Source organism: Debaryomyces hansenii (genome assembly GCF_000006445.2).
Source record: "Debaryomyces hansenii CBS767 chromosome G complete sequence".
NCBI classification, from domain to species: Eukaryota; Fungi; Ascomycota; class Pichiomycetes; order Serinales; family Debaryomycetaceae; genus Debaryomyces; species Debaryomyces hansenii.
The window spans coordinates 1,817,480-1,844,462 of NC_006049.2; the positions used below are offsets into that span (position 1 = coordinate 1,817,480).

A 26,983-nucleotide genomic window follows, 5' to 3' on the forward strand; every position below is an offset into this window, starting at 1 on the left:
AATGTAAATTATTTTAAAGCTATTTAATGCATTAGAGTATTAGAGTTTTGCGCTAATAGAACATGACTAGATCAATCTCATGTTCTGTGTTTAATATATAGCATTTTGACATATTTTTCAGTATTTAGCCAGATACAAAGAATGGAAATAATGTAAAAATAGGGAATTTTGTGCAAAATGTGTAAAATTATATAAAAGTATCGAATATTGCAAATACAATTCAGATGGAGATAATTTATGCTATCCACAAACCACCGGAACCAGGATTCTATAGGAAATCCCTATTTAACAAAGCCTATTTTATTGTAAAGGCTTTAAGTATCAATTATCACTTGCTGCAATTTTTTTTGTTAGCGGCTTCCCAATTAGGAAAGAAAGATAGTCTTTAGATAACGGTCTTTTGACAGTCTTATCAGTTGATATCCTATGTACGATACAGTTAAACTATAAAAGAATTACGCATCGGATAAGTTTATGAATACGAATAATAGTATATGTTAATTATACGCAATGAATACCACCAAATCTCCTATCCATTCGGTTACTTCTCATGGCATTGCAGCCATTAGATCTCGAGCTGGGGATCACTTGAACCAAATTGTTTCCAACAGGTCTGAAATTCGTATTATAAACCAAGATGAAGCTGTCGACGAAGGTGATCTTTTAGCACAAATAGGCTATAAACAAGAATTGAATAGATCATATAATTCTTTACAGGTCTTCGGGATAGCATTTTCAATAATGGGCTTATTACCTTCTATTGCATCTACTTTAGCTACCGGCTTGGAGGCAGGTCCAGTTGGTTTAACATGGGGTTGGTTGATAAGTGGGTTATTTATTTTGTGTATTGGGACCCTGATGTCTATCTTAAGTTCACTGATTCCAACGTCTGGTGGGTTGTATTATTGGACGAATTACTACGCACCAGATCTGATTAGAACTCCATTAAGTTTCATGATTGGCTGTTCAAATTCTTTAGCGTTGTGCGGAGGGATATGTCTGATCAACTACGGGTTTGCAACGGAGTTGCTTTCGGCTATTTATATTAATCGAGATGGAAATTTTGACATTACGAATGCCAGAATATATGGAGTCTTTGCAGCTTGCGTTGTATCTCATGTTATAGTCTGTTGTACAACTACGAAACACACTGCGTCATTGCAGACATTTTCTATTTGTATAAATGTTTTCATCATCGTTTTATTTTTTATTGCAATTCCTGTTGGGGTGTCAAAGAACTACGAATTCAATAGCGCTAATTTCATTTTTACAGAAATAGATAACTTCAGAACATGGGATCAAGGTTGGTCTTTCATGCTTTCATGGATGCCAGCTATTTGGTAAGTATATTAATTTTTTTTCATTTTATCGAAATTACGAATTTCTAACATATTTAGGACAATCGGTGCTTACGATTCATGTTTGCATTTATCTGAAGAGGCTCTCAATCCAAGGAAATCAGTTCCTATTGGCATTTTAAGTTCCATTTTTGTTTGCTGGATAGTTGGTTGGATAATTTGTATTGTTGCTTGCGTTGCAATTAAAGATGGAGATGTAGGAGCAGTATTAGAAAGCTCAACTGGCCTGGCAATGGCTCAGATTATTTATGATGCATTAGGGAAGAGTTGGGCAGTCGCATTTATGTCTTTAATTGCGTTTGCACAATACCTCATGGGTGCTTCGATTTTAATAGCTGCTTCAAGGCAAGTATGGGCATTTGCTAGAGATGATGGGTTACCGTTTTTCCATAACTTTGTTAAGGTCATAAACCCCAAAATAAAAGTTCCAGTCAGAGCAACAATATTCAGTGGATGCTTATCGTTGATTTTAGGTTTGCTTATCTTAATTGATACCACGGCTGCAAACGCACTCTTCTCCTTAGCCGTGGCTGGAAATTATTTAGCTTGGGGAATGCCTGTTTTATTGGTGCTATTGCCTGTAGGCCGCTCAAGATTCACTCCTGGTCCTTTCTATTTAGGAAAATTCTGGACAGAGATAATTCATATCACCACCGTTTCTTGGACCGGATACGTTATAATAATGTGTATGTTCCCGGATAATAAGTCAGTTTCAAGTGAAACTATGAATTATACTTGCGTTATAAATGCTGGGATTTGGCTTCTTTCGCTCGTCTATTACTTCACCTACGGTTATAAGAAATTCTCAGGCCCCAAGACTAATCTCGATGAAGACAAAGATGATTCATTTGCTGACGTTACAGTAATTCAAAACGTGGATGAAGTTCTTAGTAAAAAAGCTTAAGTTTATCATTAACTAACTGATTATTTAATTGCATATACATATCCTTGAAATTTTCGCAACTTGAATCAGAATTATAAAGAGTATATGACCGAAAATCTTCTAAACATTGAGTGTAAAAACTTCTAATTCATTTATCAATTTGTCCCTAAATGTTCTTAATGATTTCACAAATGTAGATTGAACTTCAGTATCACAAAACTCCTTGATTTTGTTGAAACTGTTCAACAAACTTTCATGCCTTCCAATCTTGCGTTTCAAACCCTCAATTTCTACAGAAGAATTATTATTTTCACCACTAAACAAATAATCATTATTAGATGTTTCATCTGAATTGTTGAAAATACTAGAATAATGATAATCCATCAGTATATCAAATCTATTCTCACCTGAGCTATTGCTACTAACAGGAACCATTGTGTCCTTTATACGTTTAATCCAATATTGCTTGTCATCATCATTATCAATAGCGTCGAGTAATATCATAAATATCGATAGGTTAATGAATAGCTTAGTATCTTCATTTCCGCCATTTGTCTTTTGATATGAGGTTATTTCTTCCACGATATATCTAATCAACTCGTTGTCCCTATCAATGGAAGAGAATATATTTAAAAATTGATAGTCATAAATGTTCATATTATTGACTAAATTAATCACGTTCGTTTTAAGTTGTTCATACAAATTGACTCTCTCATTCAACTTTATGCTCAAATCATTCTCCAAATACATTGGATCGACACTATTGGATACCTTTTCAATTATATCTTTAATTAAATTAGAATTCTCCCAATTATTTAACTTCTTTAAAGTTGATATTATTGAATTACCACTTATTTTCAAAACTATTTGAAAAAATAGCTTCGATTCACTCGTTGGCTCATCACTTTCGCCCATATTAGATTTAATTAATTCATGTAAAACTTGAACAGGTAAACAGTCTAAAGTTGGATCATCAGCCCAAATTCTCCTCAATAACCATTTAATGATATTTAAAGTACAAGGAATCAAAAACATCTGCGACAAGTAATCAATTCCATTATTTAATATCTTAATGTCGATCTTATTCGAATTGGTAGCAATAATTGACTGTTGATATATAATAGGAATCATTTTATAAATTTGTTTGACATTGACCGATTTGATTAAGTCATCAGAAAGCCCATCATTATTATCATCAAACAACGCATTAATCCAATCACTAATTAAATCATTGTAATTTGAAATTATTGTATTGTCTTCTTCTGTATCGGAAGTCGATATGTTAGTCAAACTATCACATAATCTGTAGTAGAATTCATTTATGTAATCAACAATATAAGAATTAGTAACTGTAATTTGTGAATAATCAATTTTAAAGGTTTCGATAATTAGGAGTATAGCAAGAATGATAATTCCGAAGAAGGCATAAGTCTCTTGGAAGTTATCATCATCGTCAACGTTAAAATCTTCATTGTCAATATAATTGATCAACTTATATAATATCGAAAAGGGTCCGCAATTCGAATTAAAACAGATTAAATTCAAAGTTGTAAGATTATTGCAAACAGATAATAGCAATCTATATAGCTTTTCAATATTTTTCTCATCAATTAAATGCTCGATTACCTGATCTACTGTTTCACTTAATTCTAATTGTTTAGTTGCCAGGAACTCTAGTAAACCAGGTAGGGAATTTATGTATTCGATTAACCCCGAATCTTCCAAAGTTGTGAACTCTGTATTAATATTCAATAATTTTGTTTCGAACTCATCTCTAATTGACGTTATTTGACCAACTTGTTCAATACCATTATTCAAGAATTGATCTGTTACTGTATTGTCAGCAGTAAATATTTTATGATATGACATCACGGGGATAAGCTTATTGTATATACAACTCTTTATAAACGTCTGGCGAAGGTCACAAATAGACAAATTATCAATGCTGAATTGTGTTAACACTTTGTTAACCGGGTCTTCAAAGGACTCAAATGCATTTATTATTGCATCATCCAAAGTTTCCTGTTTAAAACTTGAATCATTGGAGGTAGGTGCAACATGCAGCGTAGTAAATTTGATGTCATTTAATAAAGTTGGAAGTCTAGTGATTATAAAATTCTTCCAGTTAAATAAAACGTACTTTGATTCATTCGAGCAAATTGAAGTAACAATGCCTTTGAAGAAAGCGCATATTAATTCAAAGGCAAGAACATAAGGCTTCTTCAAGTTATTCAGAGAATTAGGTAAGAAGTTTTGCTCGAACTGTTTCAAAAAAACATCATTACTAAATTTCCAGTTCTTCATGATAGAATTCAACCAAAGATATCTTTTGATAACATTCAACTGAGTTGCTTTTCTAGATTTTGGATTTATCGAGGATATGTTATTGACTAATTGTATGGTGGTTGTACTTCTAATTGCTGCAATCTTTTTATCGTCTGAATCCTGAACCAGGTCAACTTGCAAGTCATCTGTATTCAATATCGATGAAGTATTTGATATGAAATAATTTAACAGGTTTCGTAAGTCACATTCTGTTAAAACGGATACAATTTTGACAGCTAATTGTTTGAAAGAACTAGTGTTTAAATGAAAAGGTGATCTCCTAATTACTGAGCACCATACCACTATTATATGATTTAACAACGAAACTTGGGTGGCCGAAATGCCTGGAAATAAACTTGATATATAACTGGAAGTATATTTGAAAAAGCAATTATTTACAATTTCTTTGAATATATCACTAGAAGGTCTTTCTATATTTGACTTCGATAGTAAAATACTGTTTAATTCGATCATGTAGTGTATTTGATTTTCTAAAAGTATTTCAGGCAAAAATTTCCAGAATTTTTCCAATTGACTTTCAGAAGATATCGCCAATGCTAAGATATATTCTGTTATCAAACTGCTTTCTCTTTTCGACTTATTCTTTATATCTGGTTGTAATAGATTCGACAAATAATCATTATCTTGAATAGGTGATTTTTCCTCTAATTGATTGTACAAAGAAACAAAAACTTTACTCGTTGAGTTCCGCTTACAACAGAGCTTCACGAGGTTATGAAGCGATACTGTTGCTGTCAGTGAAGCCATTGTTTTTTATCTGTTGATTTGTTAAACTTATCTTGAAATTTTGAAATATTTTGAGAGCGCTTTTTTGGAAAATTTGGGTTCATTTTGTTATATAATAAATTTATAAATAACGAAGCATAAATACACATATAATCCTATAAACAAAACCTCTATATCCCTTAATTAGTAATTTTAAACGCAACATTCTATGAATTTGTACGAATATTTCAATCAAAACAGCAAACACCAGCATGTACATATAAAAGCAAAAAACAAACCAACGACTTATGGACGAAAATATTAGTCCAATAAATCTAATACATAAAGAATTAACAATATAAAAAATCTTATCACCACATTGAGCCACCAAAGTTATTTTGAATAGAAATCTTACTTTCAGATTTAGAATCTAAATTTGCAAAATTAGAAGGCATCATAGATGAAGACGACGTAGAAGGGTTAGCACCCCAAATTGAAGAATGATTAATAGCGTTTGTATTTGAGCTATTAACAGGCCAGTTGCTTGAAATATTTTTACCACCTGATAATAAAGATGGTGACTCCAAAAAGTTGGTTGTAACAGGATTATTGGAGTTAACTGAATTTACAGCATTTGCTCCTGAACTTGAAGTGGACAAGAATAAGTTTGGAGGTGAATTGTTACTAGCCTTACTCGATGATGCCGTAGCTTGAGATTGCAACGAAGTTGGTGAGCTGGACTTGATTTTGCTATTATCAGAAGCCATAGGATCAAAAATAAAACCAGGCATTCGAGGCTGAGAAAGATTTTGAAGTTGAGGCTGAAGATGTGATTGAAGTGCATGATTTTGTGGATCAATAGCTGGCAGTTGATTTAGCGGCCCAGCCGTGGGAGATGAGACCGAATTGTTACTACCGTTTGATGTAATGAAATTATTCTGAAAATCATAGGGTAATGGAGCACTTTTCTCTGACATCAATGAGGAGGAAGAGGACAATTCCCCTTGGTCTTTATTGAAGCTCATACCCTGCGCATGGAACACATATGGATTGATATCTTTATATTGCTGTTGTTGAGATTGTTGATGGGATTGTTGTTGAAGCATATAATTTTGCTGTTGTTGTTGAACAGCAGCAGCCGCTGCAACCGCAGCTAAAGCATACTTGTTTTGCAGATTCTGATTACTTGAGTGGTTGTGGGGGTTATTATTACCACTGTTATTATTGTAACCAGAGCGGTGAACGTTGATATATTGATTAGAATTCAGCAGCATCTTGGAAAGATTTAAAATAGCCTTATCGATGATTTCTAATTGACTATTGAACGGAACCAATTCCAATTTCCTTTTAGCATAAGCAGGAGTTGTAGTGGAACTTGTCGTTACTGATGACGACATGTTATGCAATTATTTTTTATTATGGGACTCTCGTTCAAATGGAAATCTTTAAAATGGACAAAAAGACAAAAATGCAAATACCCAAAAACCTTTTCTTATAAAAAAGTCTATTCTATACGTTTTACTTATAACCACACAATAAATCAAACTGACCAAATTCAAATTGAATCAAACTGAAAAAAGAACTTGAAAATGCTGTAAAAAGATAATGTGAACAAAAATTGTTGTGAAAAGAAAATAAAGCAAAACAAAAGTAAAAAAGAAAATAAATGAACGGAATTAAACGAATGTAATATCAATAGCTTTGTACCTCAACAAGACTTACTATTTAATCTTGCTATAATACTTAATTGGTTCTGTTTTAGTAAAAGAGAGGTGTTAACTAAACATCAAATTAATGTCGATTTTTCAACGCGCCAAATCTTCGGTATTAAAGAATCTACACGTGAATACATAAAGGTATTATAAGTAAATGAAATAATATTTAACTATAATATTGGGCAGAAATGCTTACTCTATTTAGGTAGACGCATTAGATTGCCACGAAGGAATATTATCTGATTGGTTTGATTCCGGTTTAGAACTGGATTTAGTATTAGAGTTCAATTGCCAGGAAGGAACACCTACATTGGCAAGATTATTTTTGACAACATCATCATTGGTACCAGGGTCAGTATGTGATTTATAGTCAGAATTAGGAGGGTTAGAATCGCTTTCACTTTGCATGTTTTTTTCTTCTTCTTTTTGCTTATGTTTCAATTGCCATTCTGGTATACCAGCTGCAACTACAGTCTTAGGAGATGTCGAAGTTTTAGATGGCTCGCTAGTGGTAGCGGCTACACCAGAACTTGTAGATGAGTCTTCAGGCATGCGTGTAATACTGGAAGTTTTGGGCTTATTGGCATCATTAGAGCTTCCTGCTTTGGCTTTCTTTAAAATCTCCGACGCAGATGGGATTGACGATACAGGGGCAATTTTTCTTGATGGTCCAGCAGGATCACTTGAGGCTGATTTTTCAGCCCTTACCTTGATCAATTGCTTCAAAGATGTCAATTCTTCATTAATATCTTTCAACTCGTCTCTGATATTTTCTTTTGTCAGCAGCATATTCTTTTCAATGCTGTTTTTCAAATTATCAATTTCCAATTTCATTAACCGCAAGTCGTCATCGAACTTCAACTTGTCCTTGTTGTATTTAGAAAGGAAATCATTAACATTTTCGATGACAATATCAATTTCTTTTAATTTCGATTCGTTCGATTCCTTGATCTCATTTTGTTCCATAGACATTTGTTCTAATAACTTGTCTATCTTAATAAACTCTTCATCAATCTTAGCCTTATCATCATCGATCGATTTCTGCGTAGGCGGAATAATGCTAGGTATCAAATATTTTGAGACAACTTGGTATAACCCATACGTTACCCCAGCTGTAGCCGTGGCCATGATAAAGTAGTCCTGCCATGTTCTTTCTGGAACTTGAGGTGCTGCCACGTTGTAATAGTCAATAGGTGGCTGCGATGGCAATGGTTGTTGCTGTTGCTGTTGTTGTGGTTGTGTTAACTGCTGCTGATTAGCTGTTTGACTTGACGAGCTTTGTCCATTAGCTCGTTTTAATGCTTCTTCGATTTCTTGTTCATTAAGTCCTTTCGATTCCAAAAACTCAATCTTTTTGTTCAAAGGTGAAGAAGATACATTTGCATCCTTTAAAAAGCTGACTGCACTGTTAATTAGTTCGTCGTTCATCACTCTTAATAAGATACAATATACTAAAGTTCTACGTTGATAATCTTTACGCTTATATTAAGTCATTAATATGAGCGGGGGTGCGACTCATTAAAAAATAGGTTCCGAGGCTTCATTCGGCTAAGTGTAAGCGCACAAGTTCAAAAGCTAACTGGAATGTTTATAAATAAAGAATCAATATATACAAGGAATTATACAAGCTTTTTGTCAGATTTGGTTATAATTACCTGGGCAAAGTTAGATTTAATCAATTCTTCATAAATGCACCAACTTATACCGGAAGATAAACCCTTTCTTCCAAATCTTAACGACAAGCCTCTAAATAGGTTCTTGACACCACCGTCCTCTCTCATTAAATCTTTAGTAGCAGACCACAATGTCATCTTTTTAGAAGCCACTATAGAAGATAATTGAAGTCTTGTTTTTATGGCATCAAACGGAGCGGTAATGGTAGTAGATACAGAAGCTGCCAATATCGCAGCACTGGTATTTATAATAGTTGACCTTGTAATCGGACCATTTTCGGTTTCATCAATCGGAGGCACTACCTTCGTCAAGATATCATTTTTAAACAATTCGTAGAATAAAACATACATACCAGCATACGGACAATCCCTGGCTAAGGTAGCGAATGATCCTTTAAAGAAATTTTTCAACGAGCCTTGGCCTTTTTGGTTACCATCTAGATAAATATTTTCAAAACCCTCGTACATAGAATTATAGTTGTATATGTTGGATTCGTATCTTGTCTTAACTATTGTTATCGGCATAGTAATAATACCTACTACTGCTCTAACAATAAACCCAGTAGCCAAATTTTCGAATGGCGACAATTTGGGCAATATACTTGTATCTGATACACTATCCGAACTTCTCTTATAGTCTGATATTCCATTTCTAGCGGATGATAATATGGTAAAGTAAAGACCTGCTCCAACTGATGTCCTCAAGGTAGAAGGCAATGCACCCCTCCACAAGTCCCTAATATGGGTCAATTTTTTCAATTCTTTAGATATCGTTGTCCTATACTTTATATTAGACCTCTGTTGCTGTTGTAGTCTCGTCTTTAACAAATCAAATGGTTGTAACGAAATGGCAGATATCAATCCAGCAGATGCTCCCGATATCAAATGTGTCAAAGTTTTTGGTTGTGGCTGTTGCTGAACAACCACTTCTGGTGTGGTATCTGATGGTTCGGAAACATCGGAAACCATTAGGAAATGTTATAGATTGTTTTATTAGGATTGGAACAAATTGGACACTTTGAAAGGATCGAACGTAAATTGAATTCACTGGGCAGTTCAATGATGTCAATGAGGTCACTTGAAAATTACTCGAGAAATGATGAATACGATTATACCTCTTTATTCAACAAACTTTATACAAATGCTTCTAATTGTTTCTATATCTAATTGTAAATATGAGTAGAATATTAAGTGTTGAAGTATGTTCGTTGAATGATATTATGCTACTATTAAGTGGATGTATCTATATACAGGACACACATTTTCATGGGAAATATAGTAAATTACTATTACCGCAGATCTTAGAATTGGATATGAGAGTTAAGGAATTCTCTCAGCTTTTTCGTGATAACTAATGTTTCGTCCATCTCTTGTAGATTTTCTTCTCCCTCGTAGTTGTACTTTTCGCAGGATTTATATAACGATAAACAAGATAATCCAAGGAATGAATGAAAAGGGTCAGGGAATGATTCACTATCCTTACCAAAACCACCCAATAGTGGACTCTGAGTTTTACGTAGTAAATACCCAATCGCCTTTTCCATATTAATTAGTTGTAGCCCATTTGGATCCAATACTTTTAAACTGGCTGAGCACCACCAGGAGTAACAAGTATCACCAAATTTATTTTCCCTCCCATTGAAACTTCCATTATCTTCCTCCATCCAGTAAGAATAGGATTGACCCTTATACACTGGAGATGAGTAGTCTATCTGTCTATGAACTAGCCATTTCTTGGTCGTTTCAACCCACTGTATATTCTTGGTGAAGTCATACTCCAATAATCGTAAAGTAGCAATACCGCAAAAGGTCAAACCCGAATGGGACTCTGTGAATTTGTTCGAACTTAAGCCTCCATTAAAGTTAACCCGCTCTAGGACAAAACTAGCTAAGTCTTGTTCATTGAAGTCATTTATCCTATCACAAACTGGTAATTCATCGTATTTACATAATTTCCTAATACTGGCCGCAATATAGCAGTGCCTCAAGTCAACTTCACCAAACGGATAACCGTCCTTATCTAGGACAGGTTTAAATGCTCCTTTATTAGGTCCTTCTGTAACCTGACATTTGCTTACAAAATTCATTATTTTGTGCCTATCTAACTTCGCCGAATAGTCCGATTCCAATGCTAATAAGTTGATCAATGCAAAGAAGGTAGCCGATAAATTGGGTAAGTCATAATTCCCTTTTTCAACAGCCAATTGAAATGTTTGGCTTGATCTGAACGACTCAAACTGCCCTGATGGATCTATTATCTGATGTGCATATACATGTGTCGCATATGCTTTCTTTTCATCGTCAGTCAAGTTCAATTTACCTAGTATACCCAATCCGTGTAAACAAAAATATATCAACGATAATCGATTTGAATCTTCGGATTGTGCCTTTGATGGCAACGATTGCATACACAAGCGAAAATACTTTTCGTGCTTTTCTATTAACAAAGGATTTTTGCCTCCATCTTCTATGATATTCATGTTAAGTCTTTGCTACGTTCTGGTAAAAAAAATAGGCCATTATCGAAAAGATTCAAAAAGGTGGTGCATTAACCGCGCCAAAATTGTATGCCATTTTTGCAATAATTCTTCCTAGAATAAAAGCCTGGATTAGAGGATTTTACGCAAGGCTTTCGCTGTTTAATTACTTCTTATGGTTTATTTCGGGATTCTGGGATTTCAAAATCTGTCTGATACGTATTTTCTAGGTGAAAAAAAAAAAACTATATTAATATTGGCTGTGTTTTATGATTCAAAGCCGAATTTACCTACAGCCTCAATAACACAAGAACATGGCTCATGAGGCCTTTATTATGGCTTAAATACTTGTACTAATATGAATATAAAAAGATGGGATTTGGCAACCAGTAGTGTGATAAATGTCTACTTTCTTCAGTATCCCATTCAGTTTAGAATATTGTTATTGGTAGTAGCTGCATTAATTCCTTCAATTCAAGTCACGTTTTCAATGAAGCTTTTCAATACATTGTGCATATTTCCTGTTATCACGTCAGTAATGGCCTATTCAAGCTCCAACTCATCTTCAAATGGTACTTCAAACTCCCTGTCGCTGTATTCGTCCCATTCATCCTCTGTTTTATCATCATTTATACAGAAGTCAGGAGAGGCTACTTCTAGTGGTGATGCGCATTTTATTAACGTCAATCACTTTGGCTTGGTAGGTGGCATGTTAGCAGCCGTGGTCTCGCTGCTTGTATAGGAGTTGGATATATCATTCCATTGACGACTAGTAGTAACAATGTTTCCACTTGAAATGTTTTCGGTAATAACTACGAAGTCGACTATGGCAGATAGTTGCACTGGCATCTGCTTCCGTTTTAACATTTGGAACGCTGATAGCAAGCCACTGCGGCTGAGACTCGAGGATTATAATAATAATTACTAGATTAGAAGAATGATGCTGTCATTGTGTCAGCAGGTTCTTATGGGTGCCAAAAACTCACGTTTAGGGGTTGCGATACTACACACGTCTGAAAGAATGCACCACGCGGATGAAAATAGGTTGCGAAAATCTACAAAAACATTAGCAGGAAACGTGCTCTTGGTAGTAACATACTAAACATTTCATTCTGAATTGTTCTGTTATACTGATGGTATTACCTTGCTTTGCGAATACAAACACGTTGTTTAAGGCTTGGTCATAAGGTTTAGCGAAAGTCATGATCTGAAGTCTAATTTAGAAATTCGTCTAAGCCATTAGTTAAGCTCTAGTGATAGTGTAGTGGTTTCTAACAATGAAATAGTTTTGCAAATATGTGGTTCAGGAGGTTAGTTCGGTATATTAGTTTTGAGATGGTATATACCACTGGAAATAGCAACATTGGAGAGATGTGAACCAAATATGCATGGGAACCAAATAATATAAATAGGTACTAATTATCGAAGAAAATTAAAGCAAAAAGAAAGACTTGTAGTATTGAATTTATAACAAATATTAATATAACAATGAGAGCCTCCACCTTAGCAGTCCTTTTAACTATTGCCGCGTCCGTCAATGCCAAATTCGCTATCCCAGACGCAGCAAAGTTAGTTGCCAGAGCTGAGTCTTCCTCAGACTCCAGTGATTCAGACTCATCTAGCTCTGATGCTTCATCATCATCTGATGAATCTGGATCTTCTGGATCTTCTGGAGCAGGATCTTCAGGATCTTCCGGTTCTGCTTCTGAATCTTCAGGCTCTTCAGGCTCTTCAGGATCTTCCGGTTCTGCTTCTGAATCTTCAGGATCTTCAGGGTCTTCAGGATCATCTGACTCTTCTAGTTCAGATTCCAGTTCTAGTGCTGATAGTGCTGCTGTTGGCTTAAGCCACGCTGCCGGTTACGGTTTCGCTGCTGCTGCTGTTGTCGTCGGTGGTTTATTAATCTAATGATTGTAATCCAGACTATTTATGTTCTATGATTTTGTTCAACTATGTGTTATTATTAAGTAACCAATATATATTATGTTTTTATTAGAATCATGTAATTGTAGATGAGCGACAACGCTATTATATATCAGATAGAACTCTAAAGAAATCAACATTAAAGTTATTCGAAACCGTATGTTTTTCACCATCATAGGTTTGATTTATAATTGACACAATTACTGGCAAATCATTACTTGTAGACTCAACTAATACCCCTGAATAGCAATTGAAATGGTGAGATGATAATTGAAGGAGAAATGGATTTTTCTCGTCAGATAATTTACATACACTCAAATCTATATCTCTTTTCCAATCAACTTCAAACTTAGATATGAGCAACTCATTATCGTAAGTAGCAATAATGCTGTCATCAACCATTGACTTATTCAAGAAGAAGCAAAACTTTGATAGATCAATATTCAATCCGCTCCCCAAAAATTTAGTGAACGCCTCCTTAAGAGTCCACAATTGATTGAATATTATATATCTATATGAAATATCTTTAATTTCAAGCAATTGTTCGATCTCTGCAGGGTCAAATATTGGTTTGAATTCTTCAAGAAAATTTGTGGGTGATATGGCTTGTCTTGAATGAGATAAATCTATTCCAATAGGACCTAGAGCGTTCAACTCAACAACAATACCTATTATATCATTTGAAGAACTCATATTAAACTGGAAATGATACAAGTCTTGCTGTGTCAAGTATGGTTTGCCAAATTGATTATATGAAAATTCTAAGTCTTTCCACGGTTGAAATTCATCTTTTGGATCGTAAATATAGAGAACATAATTCAAAATTAATTTGGCAAACAACCTGTTGATCAACTGTTTATATCGGCTGCTAGCATTCTTCTGGCACCTTACTGCTAATTGGTCTTTTAGATTTAGTAGCCTCAAGCTCATTTCAAAGTTAAAATCATCGTTCAAGTAATCCACCAACGCTGTTGTGCTGGTATTTGTAGTGAATAAGAGTACACGGTGCTCTTTAATATCTCTAGAAGCTACTACAAAGTTTTCAAACTCCAGTAATATTTTATAGTTGGTAGCCATTAATAGAGAGTAAACATTCGCTCGTATTTTATCATTGCGATAAAGTATAAAATATTTACGCAGTTAACATATATTGGGAATATCAATAATTACTTATAATATAGGATGAAAGATACGCCATCATCTAAAAACTACTAGTGTACTAATCAATTAGAAACTTACTTGGCTTGGTAATACGAGGAAGATGACTTACCAATGTAAGGGTTTTGTAGTGAATCTTTATAACATTCGAGTACTACTTTTTTGCATTTTTCAAAGCTTTCCAGAGATACCTGGTAGTGGAAAGCAACTCTGCCAGCATATAGCTTGATACCGTTTTCTTTCAGTAATTTAGTTAGAACGTCAGAACTCATTTTGTTTTTAGCAAAGTCGATAAAGACAAAATTAGTGTCAACTGGGTGTTCTAAGACAATTCCATTTTCTTCACATAGTTTGCCTAATTCTTTAGCCATATCATGGGACCTTTGTATCTTTCCAAAGTTTTCGTCAATAGCGGTCATAGCCATAGTAGCCAAGAGACCCGATTGTCTAATTCCTCCACCACTTTGCTTCTTGAAGTGATTGGCCTTCTTAACAAAATTTTTATCGGCAATTAATACTGTACCGATAGGTGCCCCCAAACTCTTTGAAAGACATAAGGAAACAGAATCAAAATACGAACAATACTCTTTTAAAGAAATCCCTGTGGCAATTGATGCATTCCATAATCTGGCACCATCTAAGTGAAGCTTGACATCGTTATTTTTGCAAAATTTGGATATTTTAGCAATCTCTTCAATGGGGAAAAGCATACCATGTAAAGTATTCTCTAAGGAGATAAGCTTAGTTGGAGCCCCATGAATTTCTCCATCGTCCGGAATGAAGTTTGGCAATATATCGTCTTCTAAAGTCAAATAAATACCATTCTTAGGTTTAATTGGTTGTGCCATTGCTTGACATAATGTTGCCATCCCCCCTGCTTCATTCACGTATACATGGGCCCTATAATCGCATAGTATACTATATGGTGGCTGTTTTAAATTAACACGTAAACAGATCTGATTAGATAACGTCCCACTTACACAGAATAGGCCAGCTTCCTTCCCAGTCATGTCAGCAACCTTTTTTTCCAATTGAATTGTAGAATCATCTTCATTATAAACAGAATCTCCTAAAGTAGCCTTCGTTAGCGATGCAACCATAGATAATGTTGGGGTCGTAAATGTATCACTTCTGAACTCATTGTGTGCTGGACTGAGGTCTGAATAATTAGAGAAATCCATATTGCTCAATTTACCCTTGAATATATTTATTAACTTCTCAATGTCAACTCGATATGTAGATATAAACGCATCAATTCAAGTCGTTTTGTAAGCCATATGAGTGAGGCACGATATTAAAAAGCTACATTTTTACTCCCTTTTAAACAAAATGTACAAGTCATTAGAAAGTACTAGGGTAATACTACATATACTTAAATTTCGGCGTCGGTTTACCAAATCGACCTTTGGCTTTCTAATCTATTACATTTCAGCCTATTTTTTACATCTCGTATAATATTACGATATAGTAGTCACATACTGCAGTTTTATACGTTATCACTTTCTCAATCAAGTGAGCAATAAAATCAGGCATATCAGAGAAAGCTACGTATACTTCATGATTACCTCATATATTGTTATGCTACTATTTTTCGAATTTGTATTTTAGACATAGGATAGGAGCAGAGAGTAGAGATATAGACATATTCGTTTTCGGATCTAGTTCCCTAAATGAGCGTCTTCCGCTTAGATGAAAAATTGTACTGTATAGATAAGAAGGGACATAAATACAGTGAAGGAGCCGTAATATAGTGCAATTGAAGTTCCAATTATAATAATTTACTTGATACCAATATATATATCATGTCATTACCACTCGAATACAATGTTACATTACCAGACGGTAATAAATTTAGTCAACCATCGGGGTTATTCATTAACAATGAATTTGTAAAGAGCAAATCAGGCAAGACTATTGAATCGATAAACCCTTCAACAGGTGAAGTCAATGGATCGGTTTATGCAGCAGATGAGGAGGACGTTGATTCAGCAGTTAAGCATGCTAGAAATGCGTTCCATGCTGTCTGGAGAAAGACTACGGGTGTTGCGAGAGGTGACTTACTTAACAAGTTTGCTCAGGTCTTGCAAGAACAAAGAGACCTAATTGGTGCCATTGAGGCTTGGGATTCGGGAAAGACCAAAGAACAGAATGCCGTGTATGATATTGATGAATGCATTAATTGTTTTAAATATTTTGCCGGATGGGCTGACAAAATTCAAGGAAAAGTGATCCAGAATGATCCAAAAAAGTTGGCGTACACAGTTCATGAGCCATTTGGTGTATGTGCACAAATTATTCCTTGGAATTATCCTTTGGCTATGGCTGCATGGAAATTGGCTCCGGCGTTGGCTGCCGGTAACGTTGTGGTTTTGAAATCATCCGAAGTGACTCCTTTGTCGATTTTGTATTTGGCAAAGATTTTCAGAGATGTAGGCTTTCCACCAGGTGTTGTGAATATTTTATCCGGATACGGTGCAACATGCGGAAAAGCTTTGGCTTCTCATTTAGATGTTGATAAAATAGCCTTCACGGGTTCAACTGCTACCGGAAAGTTGATACAACAAATGGCTTCTTCCAATTTGAAAGCTGTAACCTTAGAATGCGGGGGAAAGTCTCCATTGATTGTGAGAAAAGATGCAGATTTGGAACAAGCTGTCAAATGGGCAGCTATCGGTATCATGAGCAACCAAGGTCAAATTTGTACGTCAACTTCTAGAGTTTATGTTCATGAATCCGTTTATGATACTTTCTTAACAATGTACGCTAAGCATATAAAAGAGGAATATGTACAAGGCGATATGTTTGAAAAGAACGCAATTGTAGGTCCACAGGTCTCCAAACAACAATTTGATAAAATCTTATCTTACATTGATATCGGTAAGAAAGAAGGTGCCAGAGTTATTTTAGGCGGTGAAAAAAATTCCGACGGAAATATGTCGAAAGGATTCTTTGTTAAACCCACCATATTTGCCGATGTAAAGCCAGACATGCGAATTGTTAATGAAGAAATATTTGGGCCGGTTGTCACTTGTGGAAAATTTGCGTCTGACGAAGAAGCTATAAAATACGCTAATCAAACGCAATACGGATTAGGTGCAGCGATATTCACCTCAGATATAACCAAGGCTCATAGCATGGCAAGCGATATTCAAGCTGGTATGGTTTGGATAAACTCTTCCAATGATTCAGATTGCCATGTTCCTTTTGGTGGGGTGAAAATGAGTGGGGTTGGTAGAGAATTAGGTGAATACGGTTTATCTATGTATACCCAAGCTAAAGCAATCTACGTTAACTTGGGTACACATTTATAATTTATAGTCTCCATAGCATTTGTTTTATGTACTCCAAAATATTACAATATGACCATCATATAGCCCTTTATTCTGTTCTATATTACTTGGCTTTATCCGAAGTTGCAGCCATTAATAATAAGGTCGTGTACCCTCAATTAATTGTAATCATAGTTATGCTTGCCCTACAAACTAGATCAGTGTCTATATCAACGATATTTGAAATAAGGGCCATATAAAAGACAACTACAGTTATGAAGAATGACAAGCCATTTAAATCCAGTAGTAACGGTATCTCCGATTAAGTATCCTATATTGTCGTTAGAACCGCAAGAACAATATCGAAATTCATACTTTGGTGGGTTATGCAATAAGACGACTAAGCAATCAAAAGATTCAATATTGAAAAAGTTGCCGTCAAATTTGGTATCAGAAGTATTCCAGCATGTTGACCAGTTCGATTTGGTTAACCTACTGCTAACATGTATGGAGTTTTACAGTATTGCTGTTGAAAGGTTATACAAAAGGGTAACAATCATTTTGAATGCCGAATACCCTGTCAGGTACAACAAAAATTCACAATTATTCATAGAGGAAAACGGAATAAAGTATATGGACTCTGCATTGATCGTATCCATTGAAAAATTGCTAACGTTCATAAGAGTGCTTCATATGAACCCCTACCTCATTCAGAAAGTCAAATTCTTCGTTTTCGATAAATGCTACTCTGGCAATTTATTGAAACAGGGACAAGACTTAAGTCTTATACAATCGGAGATAATTGAATTTTTTGGAAAGAATTCGTATGAAATGAACTTCTTACATATTACTTTCGTGGATTTCGTTACAGGCATAGAGAAATTGACTAAATTCTTAGGTCATGAAAACATCAGAAATAAAATCTTCAAATTGTTCGTGACAAGTTGTAAGGACTTATATATGCCGATAGTACCGCAAGGATTAACAAATTTGTTTCTTATGTTAGATGAGATTGAATTAATGTCTATTGACAAATTTAATCTATTAAATACTCCTTATGATGTTTTCAATTCCTTATTCACATTAACCTGCAGTACGAATAATCAATTTGGTTTAGAGATATTAAGAAAAATCAGTTTAGTCAACAATGATGACGAAGATTCGAAATTAAAGTTGAAGGGATTAACTGTTTTTCATTGCCATAACGAAAGTATAACGTCAGATGAAAATGACATATTTAACTCGATTAGTAATAATCATAAGCATGATTTAGAATACCAAAATTACGTTAAAGATATGGAAAAGAGCCTACAGTTTAAGGTAATATCGGATAAGATTGATTTGACCTATTTAACCCACTTGTACCTAAAGATAGACTGCATCGAACGTAGGAATTATAATTGTAATTGCTTTTCGAAGTTCTTCAAAGATTTGGCAGCTTATCTGGTTTCAAGAAGGGGATTACCAAACTTGATTAGCTTTGAATTAGAGTTGTTTCCAAATCTAGAATGGCTAAGACCTCATCAAATCTTAGAGAATATCTTGACACCATTAGGGGGGTTTGTTAAGACTTTGAGTAATTTATCTAGATTGACCATAGACTTTTCTACCCCTGGATTTAAAATGTTTGACAGTAGTATGGGTATGTCAAGTTTGGTATTAAATAAACTAAATGAAAGATTAATGGAAGCATTTTTCCTTTGTTTTTTTACGTCCAACCACCTGAGAATAATTTCTAATTTGAAAACTTTACAATTACCTGACTTCTTAACATCTTTTATTTACTATAAACCGGCATTTTATGAATCATTGTTGCATACATGTCAATGTTGGGGCTGTTCATTAGTGTTGGATAAATTAAGTGATTTATTTTTCCCGTTGAATGAAGATGAGGAAATTCAAGAAATGAACGATGAAGCTACTTTCTATATTTTGATTGGCTTCATTTTAGGTAAACTCCAAGCTGACAGAGAAGTGTGTATTCCTATAAAACAGACAACGTTTAATTATAAAAATTATCCGATTTATAAAGGTCAACCACATACATTACATAACCACTTCCATCGCGGAGAAGCCAATTGCAGATGTAATGTAAAGGAAGATCTCAATGGAGAAAGTAAGTTGAATATTGACAATTTAGTGACAACATATATTGTTCATCAATTAAAGCCGATCTTGCAATATTTATCTATGATATTCTTTAAATTGGATAATTTAATGATTCATGGAATCTATTATGAATTCAACCATAAGGCACGTAGGTTAAAACCAATATTTGATGATGAAGAATATCCTCCTGAGTTCTTGCAAGAGAAGTCAAAAGAGATTCAAAGTGGGATAACACCAGATTTACCGTTCGGATATTTCAAGAAGGGATGAGCATTTATTAGCATAAAAAATTATTTCAAATGTAATAGTGGGACTCTCGGTATATGGGAATAGGAAAGGGAAATTAAAGTAAATTACATCAATAAAATCCGTATATATTATTAAAAGTTAATTCAGTTCGCTGTATTTGTAGCCGGCAAATGAGAAGATGCTGGACATGATTATTTTTATGTACATTATGATTATATGGCCAGAATTTTGGTATATGTAGACTTTGAAGCTAATCTGCTTTTATCATCGATGTCAATACCTTCAATAATAAAGATAACTCTTCCAAATTATTCACCACAATAACATCTTTGAGCAATATACTTTGATAAATATCTAATAAAGTACTTAGCTGAATTTCAAAATTATTTAAGCTCATAACGTATCTTGCTAACAAATCATCAACGTTAGATTTGTCTTTTGAAATCTGTATACGCTTATATCCCAAGAACTGCAAGTTTCGGCAATTCTCACTTGTTATAATATACTTGATATTCTTGCCCGCTCCATTTTTAGATAAAATATTAGAAAACTCGTTTATCAATATACTATTCATCTTGAACTGATAATCTAGACTATAGATATTTTCAAACGATCTATAGTCCTGAAAATGTGACAAATTAAGCGACTCGGGCTTTTTCAAATCAAAAAGATAGATATTCTGAATGTCTGCCATGTCTATATTAAAGTTCAACCAGTTTGCATCCACGAGTAGCCCAATTGAAGCATGGCCCGAATAATTATGAATCAACTTGTATATTTCCTTCAATCCCTCTTGTTGAAATCCTTGTAGCGCACAATGTTTGTAATACTTCACCAAATAATTGAAGAGGCTATTAGAATTACTACTGAACAAGCGGTGATTTGCTATCTGCGGTACGAAGGGTGAATATAAGTCCACAACTAAATCCTTAAAGCGACCATTCGTTAAATATGGAGTGAACAAAGGTGTTTCCTGTATCTTCTTCTTTCTAGATTGAAAGTATTGTTGTTTTAGATGACGATAAAATTTCTCATCGTAAGCTCTGCTAATCAAATCCTGGCTGATATCAAGGTGTGAATCGGGTATCAACCTAGTAAAAAATTGGTGTAACGTTGTAGGTATTGAAGGGCATCCATTTATTACTGAATCATGGAGGAGAAACTGTAAACTTGACCCCCTAATACTTTTTAAGTTCATTGCATTTTATATAATACCCATTGAATCTCGGTCTGAAAATTAATGAGATGCGACTCCATAAATTGGACCCCTCCTCCACAATTTTTGCTTCAATGGTAGCAAAACGATTTAACTCTAGTAATTTATATTCATCTATATTGCCAATTTCTAAGTGGCCAGTTACTTATCGTTCTAACCCAATAGGTGTATCTTTTTTCCGTTAACTTTAGTTTCGTTACGAGCGTCTTACGTCAACGGTACACAAGAGTTTCGGTTTTTATACTATCCACTTATAAGCATAAACTACGAGAAACTGGTGTACAGGTAGATTACTACATTTCCGAATTAAGAATATCTGTGGGCTAGATTTTAGTTTACACCTAAGGCGGGTTCTTGTATTGGGGTAAAGAAGAAACTCGTATAGAAAAAGCAAAAAGAAAATAGACATGTGCTAACTAATAAAACGATATACTTGGTTTACATTACCATACGAACTAATTGGTAGCTTCGATCAAACGAAATTGACTCGTTTATTCAATATTGGAGTATTATATACATTTATACGTCCTGTACATAGAATATTAGAAATCTTCGATAGTCTCGCATCCTCCGCATCAACGCTTTTAACAATCCATTGAGTAGATTTAAGTTGAAATTTCAAAGAATAGAACAGAGCGGCTAAGGAAATTGAAATTTCAGTTCATAATATCATTGATAATAAAAAGACTGAAAGTCTCTTTGAAGAGTTTTACTATATTGCTACCTTCGTATAGGTTAGAAATAGATACTAAATAAAGGGAAAGCGGCATATAGTTTAAATTACTATTTTCCAGGAGCATTATATTTTATTTTGGGAGTTTTAGTTATTTATTAGGGATACCAGAGATATTGAAATAGTTTGAAAAAGGAAGTTCGAATTTGAATCATTTAATACTTAGCATGGAGTTTAATTTGTCTCCACATGCCAATACTTCAAATACAGCATCACAACATAACTACATGCAACAGCAGCAACAGCAGCAACAGCAGCAACAGCAGCAACAGCAGCAACAGCAGCAACAGCAGCAAAATAAGCAACAGCAGCAAAATAAGCAACATCAGCACCTGCCTTATCAAACTACGAATGGACAGAATGTTCGGAATGCCCCAATTAATGATGAGCGGATAAGCATACCGCATAACGGGGCTAATAGGAATTTGGTAAGTGACGAATTTGCTAAGGATTCTCATCAGCTATTACTAGCATACTTGTATGAATATTTAAGAGCCAATGGCATGGATGAGTCAGCGAAATCTCTATTGATCGAGGGTAAGGTTCCGACTAATGGGTTATCAACGAATGAAAAATTCGATGATGTTGATTACAAGATGTCATTGGATCATTCTGACACATTTCTATTAGAATGGTGGTCGTCTCTATGGACGATGCAGGCAACTGCCAACCCGAATTTGAATCAGGCGTTAAATCAAGCTAATCCTAATACGAAGAAAAATCCAATGCCGCCTCCTACAGTAAGGCAGGGTTCGAATATGAATATGGCTCAATATCAACAACAATTGAAACTACAACAAATGAGGCTTCAATTCCAACAGCAGCAAGCACAACAAGCACAACAAGCACAACAAGCACAACAAGCACAACAACAACAGTTACACTCACCACTAATGGTAAACGGCCAACCACAGAATCAACCTCAAATTCAACCGCAGCCTCAAATACCACAGCAACACCAACAAAGACCTTTACAACAAGCTCAATCAATACAACCTTCTCAACCAGGTCCATCGCAGCAAAAAGCAGTTAATAATGATGCCATTAATGACTATCAATTGAACTTGTTAATGATGGAAAATCAAAATAATATTCAAAAGCGACAGTTCATGCTAATGAAGCAACAAAGACAGCAACATCAACTGCCACAGCAACAGTTAAACCAGATACCACATCAACTGCAACCAATACAGACTAACCAAATGGAAATCAAAACACACGATTTAAATTCAAATCCTCTGTTCATTTCTCAGCGTCCCCCACAACAGCACCAGCAGCAATTACTTTTACAACAACAACAACAGAAACAGCAACAAAATCATCAACAACAACTTTTACAACAACAACTATTAATGATGCAACAACAGAATAAGGGTACTGATCCTTATAAGCCGGCAAATGATAATACAAAAGGCACTCCAAGTGAAATCAAGCCAAACACAGCTCAAAATAATTCTGTAGATGCCGCTAAAGATGATCTTAATTTGACGGCACAGCAAAGAAATCAATTTAATTTACAGTATCAATTGCAGCAGGAACGATTAAAGTATATTCAGCAACAGCAAGCCATGCTGGATAATACGGATACAAATGGCTCAGGCATTATAAATTCCACATCTTTTAATAATGATTTGTCAATGGATGATGACTGGTTAAGTGGGATGGGCGCAGGTCCGGGGTTCTTTTAAATATAAGACGTTTATTCTCTCTTTATATCCGTACTCATATATTATCCTAATTATTTTTATATTATGTTACTTGTAATAGTGTTCTTGAACATATAATTTGCAAATTTCATTGATCTTGAATATAGATTTCTTATCCATCATAGTTAAATAACTGTACTTTAGGGGAGATAAAATTTTTAGAAGTATTCTTACTCGAACTATAATCCATACTTGTCTAAACTGTGTTCATGCTGCTAATTAGCTGCTTTATTGATGCTATATGGATGCGAAGTATGGTTGAACGCTAGTAAAGTTTTAGAAAAGACCCAATTGTATCTTATTACTTTTTGTCTTTTAAATTTCAAATTCGGATATATATATATATATATATATTTGTTATATCCTGTGCTTATTTAAGGTAGATTGGCTATCGTCTGACCTAAATTGCAACCTCGGCCTTTTCATTTTATGTACTTTTGTAGTTTCAAACATTTTAAAGCACCCTATCTTTCAAAAAAAAAAAAAATATTAGTAATATGATTATAAACTATACCCACCAAACGTCAAATAGTCGGATCTAACACCTTTATATTGCGTATATTATGGTAGCTTACCATCCGAATCGTTGAATGTTCTTTCCAGAAAAACGGTTATACTGCATATAATATATGGAGTGCATACCTCATTTGGGGAATTAAAACAAAAACAAATGTAAATAAATATTAGTTAGATCAAACGATACTAGAAACATAATATATAGTTTAGGGTTTAATTATTGTCAGAAGTTATTTTCCTTATTATCTAAGGAATCATTTTCACCGTTATTTCACGTTCGTTAATTAGATGATTTAATATTATGAATTTTGATAGATTTAATCCTCTATCAAATTATTTCTCTAATAACGGAATAGAGGTAAGTGATTGGGGTATTGAAGAGACTACGTCGTCACCATCATTGTCCAATCATAATTTTAGTCAGCCATACCAACATGGTCGAAATATACATGAATTAACATCACCCACATTGTTTAATGAGAATTTAGATTACTTGAAAGAAAAACCCGCTGATGCTGATTTCATGTATTACTATTTGACAAACAATATGCATAGGGTGAGCCCATCTACAGAGAATTTCCAAAAGTTTATAAAGAAGTACTTGTCGTTGAATAACATTCAGAATGAATTTTGGGAAAAGTTTAAATACAATTTAATAATATCAAACTTGTTGGACGATTCGATGATATTATCTAAAAATGAACAGTCATTGAATAATTTGCAATTTAGCATAAATAACCCTAATGATACCCGCAAGAAATTTGTCAAGACGTTGAATTTTGATGGCACTGAATTGTACATTCTAAATAAGCAATATCAATTGAAATTCTCGGATAAGCTATATAATTCTGAGATGCTCATTCAGACAATTTATATGATAATATTCCTTTTAAAACAGTCTTTGAAAGGTGTCAAATCAAAAATGTCAACACAGAATAAATTCAAGATGTTCAAAATTTTGCTTATTATTTCTGTCAAACTTATACAATTCAAAAGAATCAATTTGAAAATCCAGTCCACAAAGGTCTTAAATATGCTAAATGATTTCTTAGTAAATAATTACAAAGTCAACAAAAAACTAATAATGAATTTAATTAATTTGAAAGAAATGGAAATATTCGGATTCATGAAGAATTCGGCAATATCAAAGAATAAAGTACATGACCTAAAAGAAAACCTTGATAATACTTTAAATTTTTTAAATTTCAATTTGAAGAGTTCAATTATTAAATTATTGCCTTTTTTGAACGGCCCTATGTTTGAAAAATACTGTAATATAAATAATATTAATGTGTGTACATTGAATTCCAAGTACGACGCTGATGGAACAATTGAAATTAATAGATCAAGTGAGAAAATAACCATCGATGAATTAACTTTTAAGCTTAACAAATTCAATCAATTGAGAAAATTTCTAGTATGTCAATTACTAACTGTAAATGAATCACCCATTAGAAGTTTTTTTCTATTCCAAGTCTGGGATCAATTTAATATAACTGAATATGAAGTCGATGAAGTCTTGCAGAATGATTTCCTGTTTTTCGAAAAATTATTAGTTGTCGAAGAATTATTTGAAGAGCATACTAATATAGTAAAGAATTTTAACTCAATATTTGAAAGGTTTGAAAAAATAAATAAAGTCGAATCCCGACAAGAGGATATCAATAATAAGGATGTATTGGAGATAAGCAACCAACCTCTCCACTCGGCCTTTGAATCTATTACTGATACCAATATGAATAATTTGATTAATAAACTAACTAATATAACAACAAATTTAACCTACTTCAAAAAATATAATCAGTCAATATCATCTATAACTAACATTGATGAAATGAATGAAAAACTTATGATATTCAAACAATTTGGCGATGAGTTAAATTTTATTAAAGAACTATACCAAGTAAACTTAGGTGAATTAAACAACGAATTGTATAATAAGACGAACGACTTATCATCAATTAAAAGTTCTCCTAGGTCATCTGTGTCCTCTTCCAAGAGAAATTCGAATTCTAATGGAGAGTTTAATTTAAAATCCTTCCATACCGTCAATTCCAATTCCTCTAAGAAAAGGTATTCTTTGCCATTCCACCATTCATCATCTTCTATTCCTAGTCCTACTATACAGCAATCACCTTATTCTGATTCGAATTTGCCTTCTAAAATATCAAATAGCAAGGCCAATGGATCAGATGCACAGTACAAACGATTATCGACTGGTCTACAATTAGGCTTATTAACAGTATTTGAAGAACCGAATCATAAAACTAAAGTCACGAACAATAGATTCTCTACTGATTCGAATCCCTCCTCAATACATGGAAATGCAAATGTTAATGATAAAATACCTGGACCAGTTTCTTACGACGATAACTATTTAAACATGCTTTCATCTAACAATTACAACGAATCTTATAACCAAGCAGCGTTAGATTCGTTGTCAAATAATTTAAGCCATAAGAGGCTACGTAATACACTTAAACATTCTTCTAATAATAGGTATTCTTTGAATTCGATGAATTCGAATATAAGTGGATTTTCGGAATTATTAGCCTCAACGCAAATAACAAATTATGACGATGATCATGATGGAAGTATTGATGATGGAGTTGGAACAGAAAAGCAAAGCCTTTCTAAAGAAGATTTGAAATTAAAGTTAGAAGAAAGCTTTAACAGAATTTATAATTTAGAAAATGAAAACGAAAACCTAAAGTTAAAATCACTGGTTGATAATACTTTGAACGACAATACGAATATCCTTAATTCAAACACTAATGTCAATACTAATACTATAACTAATACAGATACTACTGAAGCTTTCGGAAATGAAAACCAAAATAATAAAGCATTTTTGAGTGAACTAGAAAATACTTTGAGTACCAAAGTACATACATAGAAATTTTACAATTATTTATTACTTTACAAGTCATTGTAGACAAAAGAACGT

The 26,983-nt window shown here is 34.0% G+C and overlaps 16 protein-coding genes across 16 annotated transcripts; 8 read left to right on the forward strand and 8 right to left on the reverse strand. All coding sequences in view use genetic code 12, as the record gives it.

Annotated features, from left to right (window-relative positions):
• Positions 1–510: 510 nt before the first annotated feature.
• On the forward strand, positions 511–2,262 carry DEHA2G22330g (DEHA2G22330p; the record flags this gene model as incomplete). Its single annotated transcript, XM_462513.2, has 2 exons — positions 511–1,340; positions 1,398–2,262. The coding sequence occupies 2 exons, from the start codon at positions 511–513 to the stop codon at positions 2,260–2,262; spliced, it is 1,695 nt and encodes a 564-aa protein (XP_462513.2).
• Positions 2,263–2,361: 99 nt separating this feature from the next.
• On the reverse strand, positions 2,362–5,334 carry DEHA2G22352g (DEHA2G22352p; the record flags this gene model as incomplete). The annotated part of the gene is made up of 1 exon (XM_462516.1): positions 2,362–5,334. The coding sequence occupies one exon, from the start codon at positions 5,332–5,334 to the stop codon at positions 2,362–2,364; it is 2,973 nt and encodes a 990-aa protein (XP_462516.2).
• A 329-nt stretch (positions 5,335–5,663) lies between these two features.
• On the reverse strand, positions 5,664–6,689 carry DEHA2G22374g (DEHA2G22374p; the record flags this gene model as incomplete). The annotated part of the gene is made up of 1 exon (XM_002770652.1): positions 5,664–6,689. The coding sequence occupies one exon, from the start codon at positions 6,687–6,689 to the stop codon at positions 5,664–5,666; it is 1,026 nt and encodes a 341-aa protein (XP_002770698.1).
• A 519-nt stretch (positions 6,690–7,208) lies between these two features.
• DEHA2G22396g (DEHA2G22396p) lies at positions 7,209–8,435 on the reverse strand (the record flags this gene model as incomplete). The annotated part of the gene is made up of 1 exon (XM_462518.1): positions 7,209–8,435. One exon carries the CDS (start codon positions 8,433–8,435, stop codon positions 7,209–7,211), a length of 1,227 nt encoding a protein of 408 aa, XP_462518.2.
• Positions 8,436–8,626: 191 nt separating this feature from the next.
• Positions 8,627–9,649, reverse strand: DEHA2G22418g (DEHA2G22418p; the record flags this gene model as incomplete). Its single annotated transcript, XM_462519.1, has 1 exon — positions 8,627–9,649. The coding sequence occupies one exon, from the start codon at positions 9,647–9,649 to the stop codon at positions 8,627–8,629; it is 1,023 nt and encodes a 340-aa protein (XP_462519.1).
• A 332-nt stretch (positions 9,650–9,981) lies between these two features.
• DEHA2G22440g (DEHA2G22440p) lies at positions 9,982–11,160 on the reverse strand (the record flags this gene model as incomplete). Its single annotated transcript, XM_002770654.1, has 1 exon — positions 9,982–11,160. One exon carries the CDS (start codon positions 11,158–11,160, stop codon positions 9,982–9,984), a length of 1,179 nt encoding a protein of 392 aa, XP_002770700.1.
• Positions 11,161–11,515: 355 nt separating this feature from the next.
• Positions 11,516–11,899, forward strand: DEHA2G22462g (DEHA2G22462p; the record flags this gene model as incomplete). Its single annotated transcript, XM_462522.1, has 1 exon — positions 11,516–11,899. One exon carries the CDS (start codon positions 11,516–11,518, stop codon positions 11,897–11,899), a length of 384 nt encoding a protein of 127 aa, XP_462522.2.
• A 195-nt stretch (positions 11,900–12,094) lies between these two features.
• DEHA2G22484g (DEHA2G22484p) lies at positions 12,095–12,259 on the forward strand (the record flags this gene model as incomplete). Its single annotated transcript, XM_462524.1, has 1 exon — positions 12,095–12,259. The coding sequence occupies one exon, from the start codon at positions 12,095–12,097 to the stop codon at positions 12,257–12,259; it is 165 nt and encodes a 54-aa protein (XP_462524.2).
• Positions 12,260–12,645: 386 nt separating this feature from the next.
• Positions 12,646–13,065, forward strand: DEHA2G22506g (DEHA2G22506p; the record flags this gene model as incomplete). Its single annotated transcript, XM_462525.1, has 1 exon — positions 12,646–13,065. The coding sequence occupies one exon, from the start codon at positions 12,646–12,648 to the stop codon at positions 13,063–13,065; it is 420 nt and encodes a 139-aa protein (XP_462525.1).
• Positions 13,066–13,185: 120 nt separating this feature from the next.
• On the reverse strand, positions 13,186–14,157 carry DEHA2G22528g (DEHA2G22528p; the record flags this gene model as incomplete). The annotated part of the gene is made up of 1 exon (XM_002770656.1): positions 13,186–14,157. One exon carries the CDS (start codon positions 14,155–14,157, stop codon positions 13,186–13,188), a length of 972 nt encoding a protein of 323 aa, XP_002770702.1.
• Positions 14,158–14,315: 158 nt separating this feature from the next.
• On the reverse strand, positions 14,316–15,419 carry DEHA2G22550g (DEHA2G22550p; the record flags this gene model as incomplete). The annotated part of the gene is made up of 1 exon (XM_002770657.1): positions 14,316–15,419. One exon carries the CDS (start codon positions 15,417–15,419, stop codon positions 14,316–14,318), a length of 1,104 nt encoding a protein of 367 aa, XP_002770703.1.
• Positions 15,420–16,040: 621 nt separating this feature from the next.
• Positions 16,041–17,549, forward strand: DEHA2G22572g (DEHA2G22572p; the record flags this gene model as incomplete). Its single annotated transcript, XM_462528.1, has 1 exon — positions 16,041–17,549. One exon carries the CDS (start codon positions 16,041–16,043, stop codon positions 17,547–17,549), a length of 1,509 nt encoding a protein of 502 aa, XP_462528.1.
• A 240-nt stretch (positions 17,550–17,789) lies between these two features.
• Positions 17,790–19,886, forward strand: DEHA2G22594g (DEHA2G22594p; the record flags this gene model as incomplete). The annotated part of the gene is made up of 1 exon (XM_002770659.1): positions 17,790–19,886. The coding sequence occupies one exon, from the start codon at positions 17,790–17,792 to the stop codon at positions 19,884–19,886; it is 2,097 nt and encodes a 698-aa protein (XP_002770705.1).
• A 229-nt stretch (positions 19,887–20,115) lies between these two features.
• On the reverse strand, positions 20,116–21,063 carry DEHA2G22616g (DEHA2G22616p; the record flags this gene model as incomplete). The annotated part of the gene is made up of 1 exon (XM_462530.1): positions 20,116–21,063. The coding sequence occupies one exon, from the start codon at positions 21,061–21,063 to the stop codon at positions 20,116–20,118; it is 948 nt and encodes a 315-aa protein (XP_462530.1).
• A 918-nt stretch (positions 21,064–21,981) lies between these two features.
• DEHA2G22638g (DEHA2G22638p) lies at positions 21,982–23,502 on the forward strand (the record flags this gene model as incomplete). The annotated part of the gene is made up of 1 exon (XM_002770660.1): positions 21,982–23,502. The coding sequence occupies one exon, from the start codon at positions 21,982–21,984 to the stop codon at positions 23,500–23,502; it is 1,521 nt and encodes a 506-aa protein (XP_002770706.1).
• An 835-nt stretch (positions 23,503–24,337) lies between these two features.
• On the forward strand, positions 24,338–26,932 carry DEHA2G22660g (DEHA2G22660p; the record flags this gene model as incomplete). The annotated part of the gene is made up of 1 exon (XM_462532.1): positions 24,338–26,932. One exon carries the CDS (start codon positions 24,338–24,340, stop codon positions 26,930–26,932), a length of 2,595 nt encoding a protein of 864 aa, XP_462532.2.
• Positions 26,933–26,983: the final 51 nt, after the last annotated feature.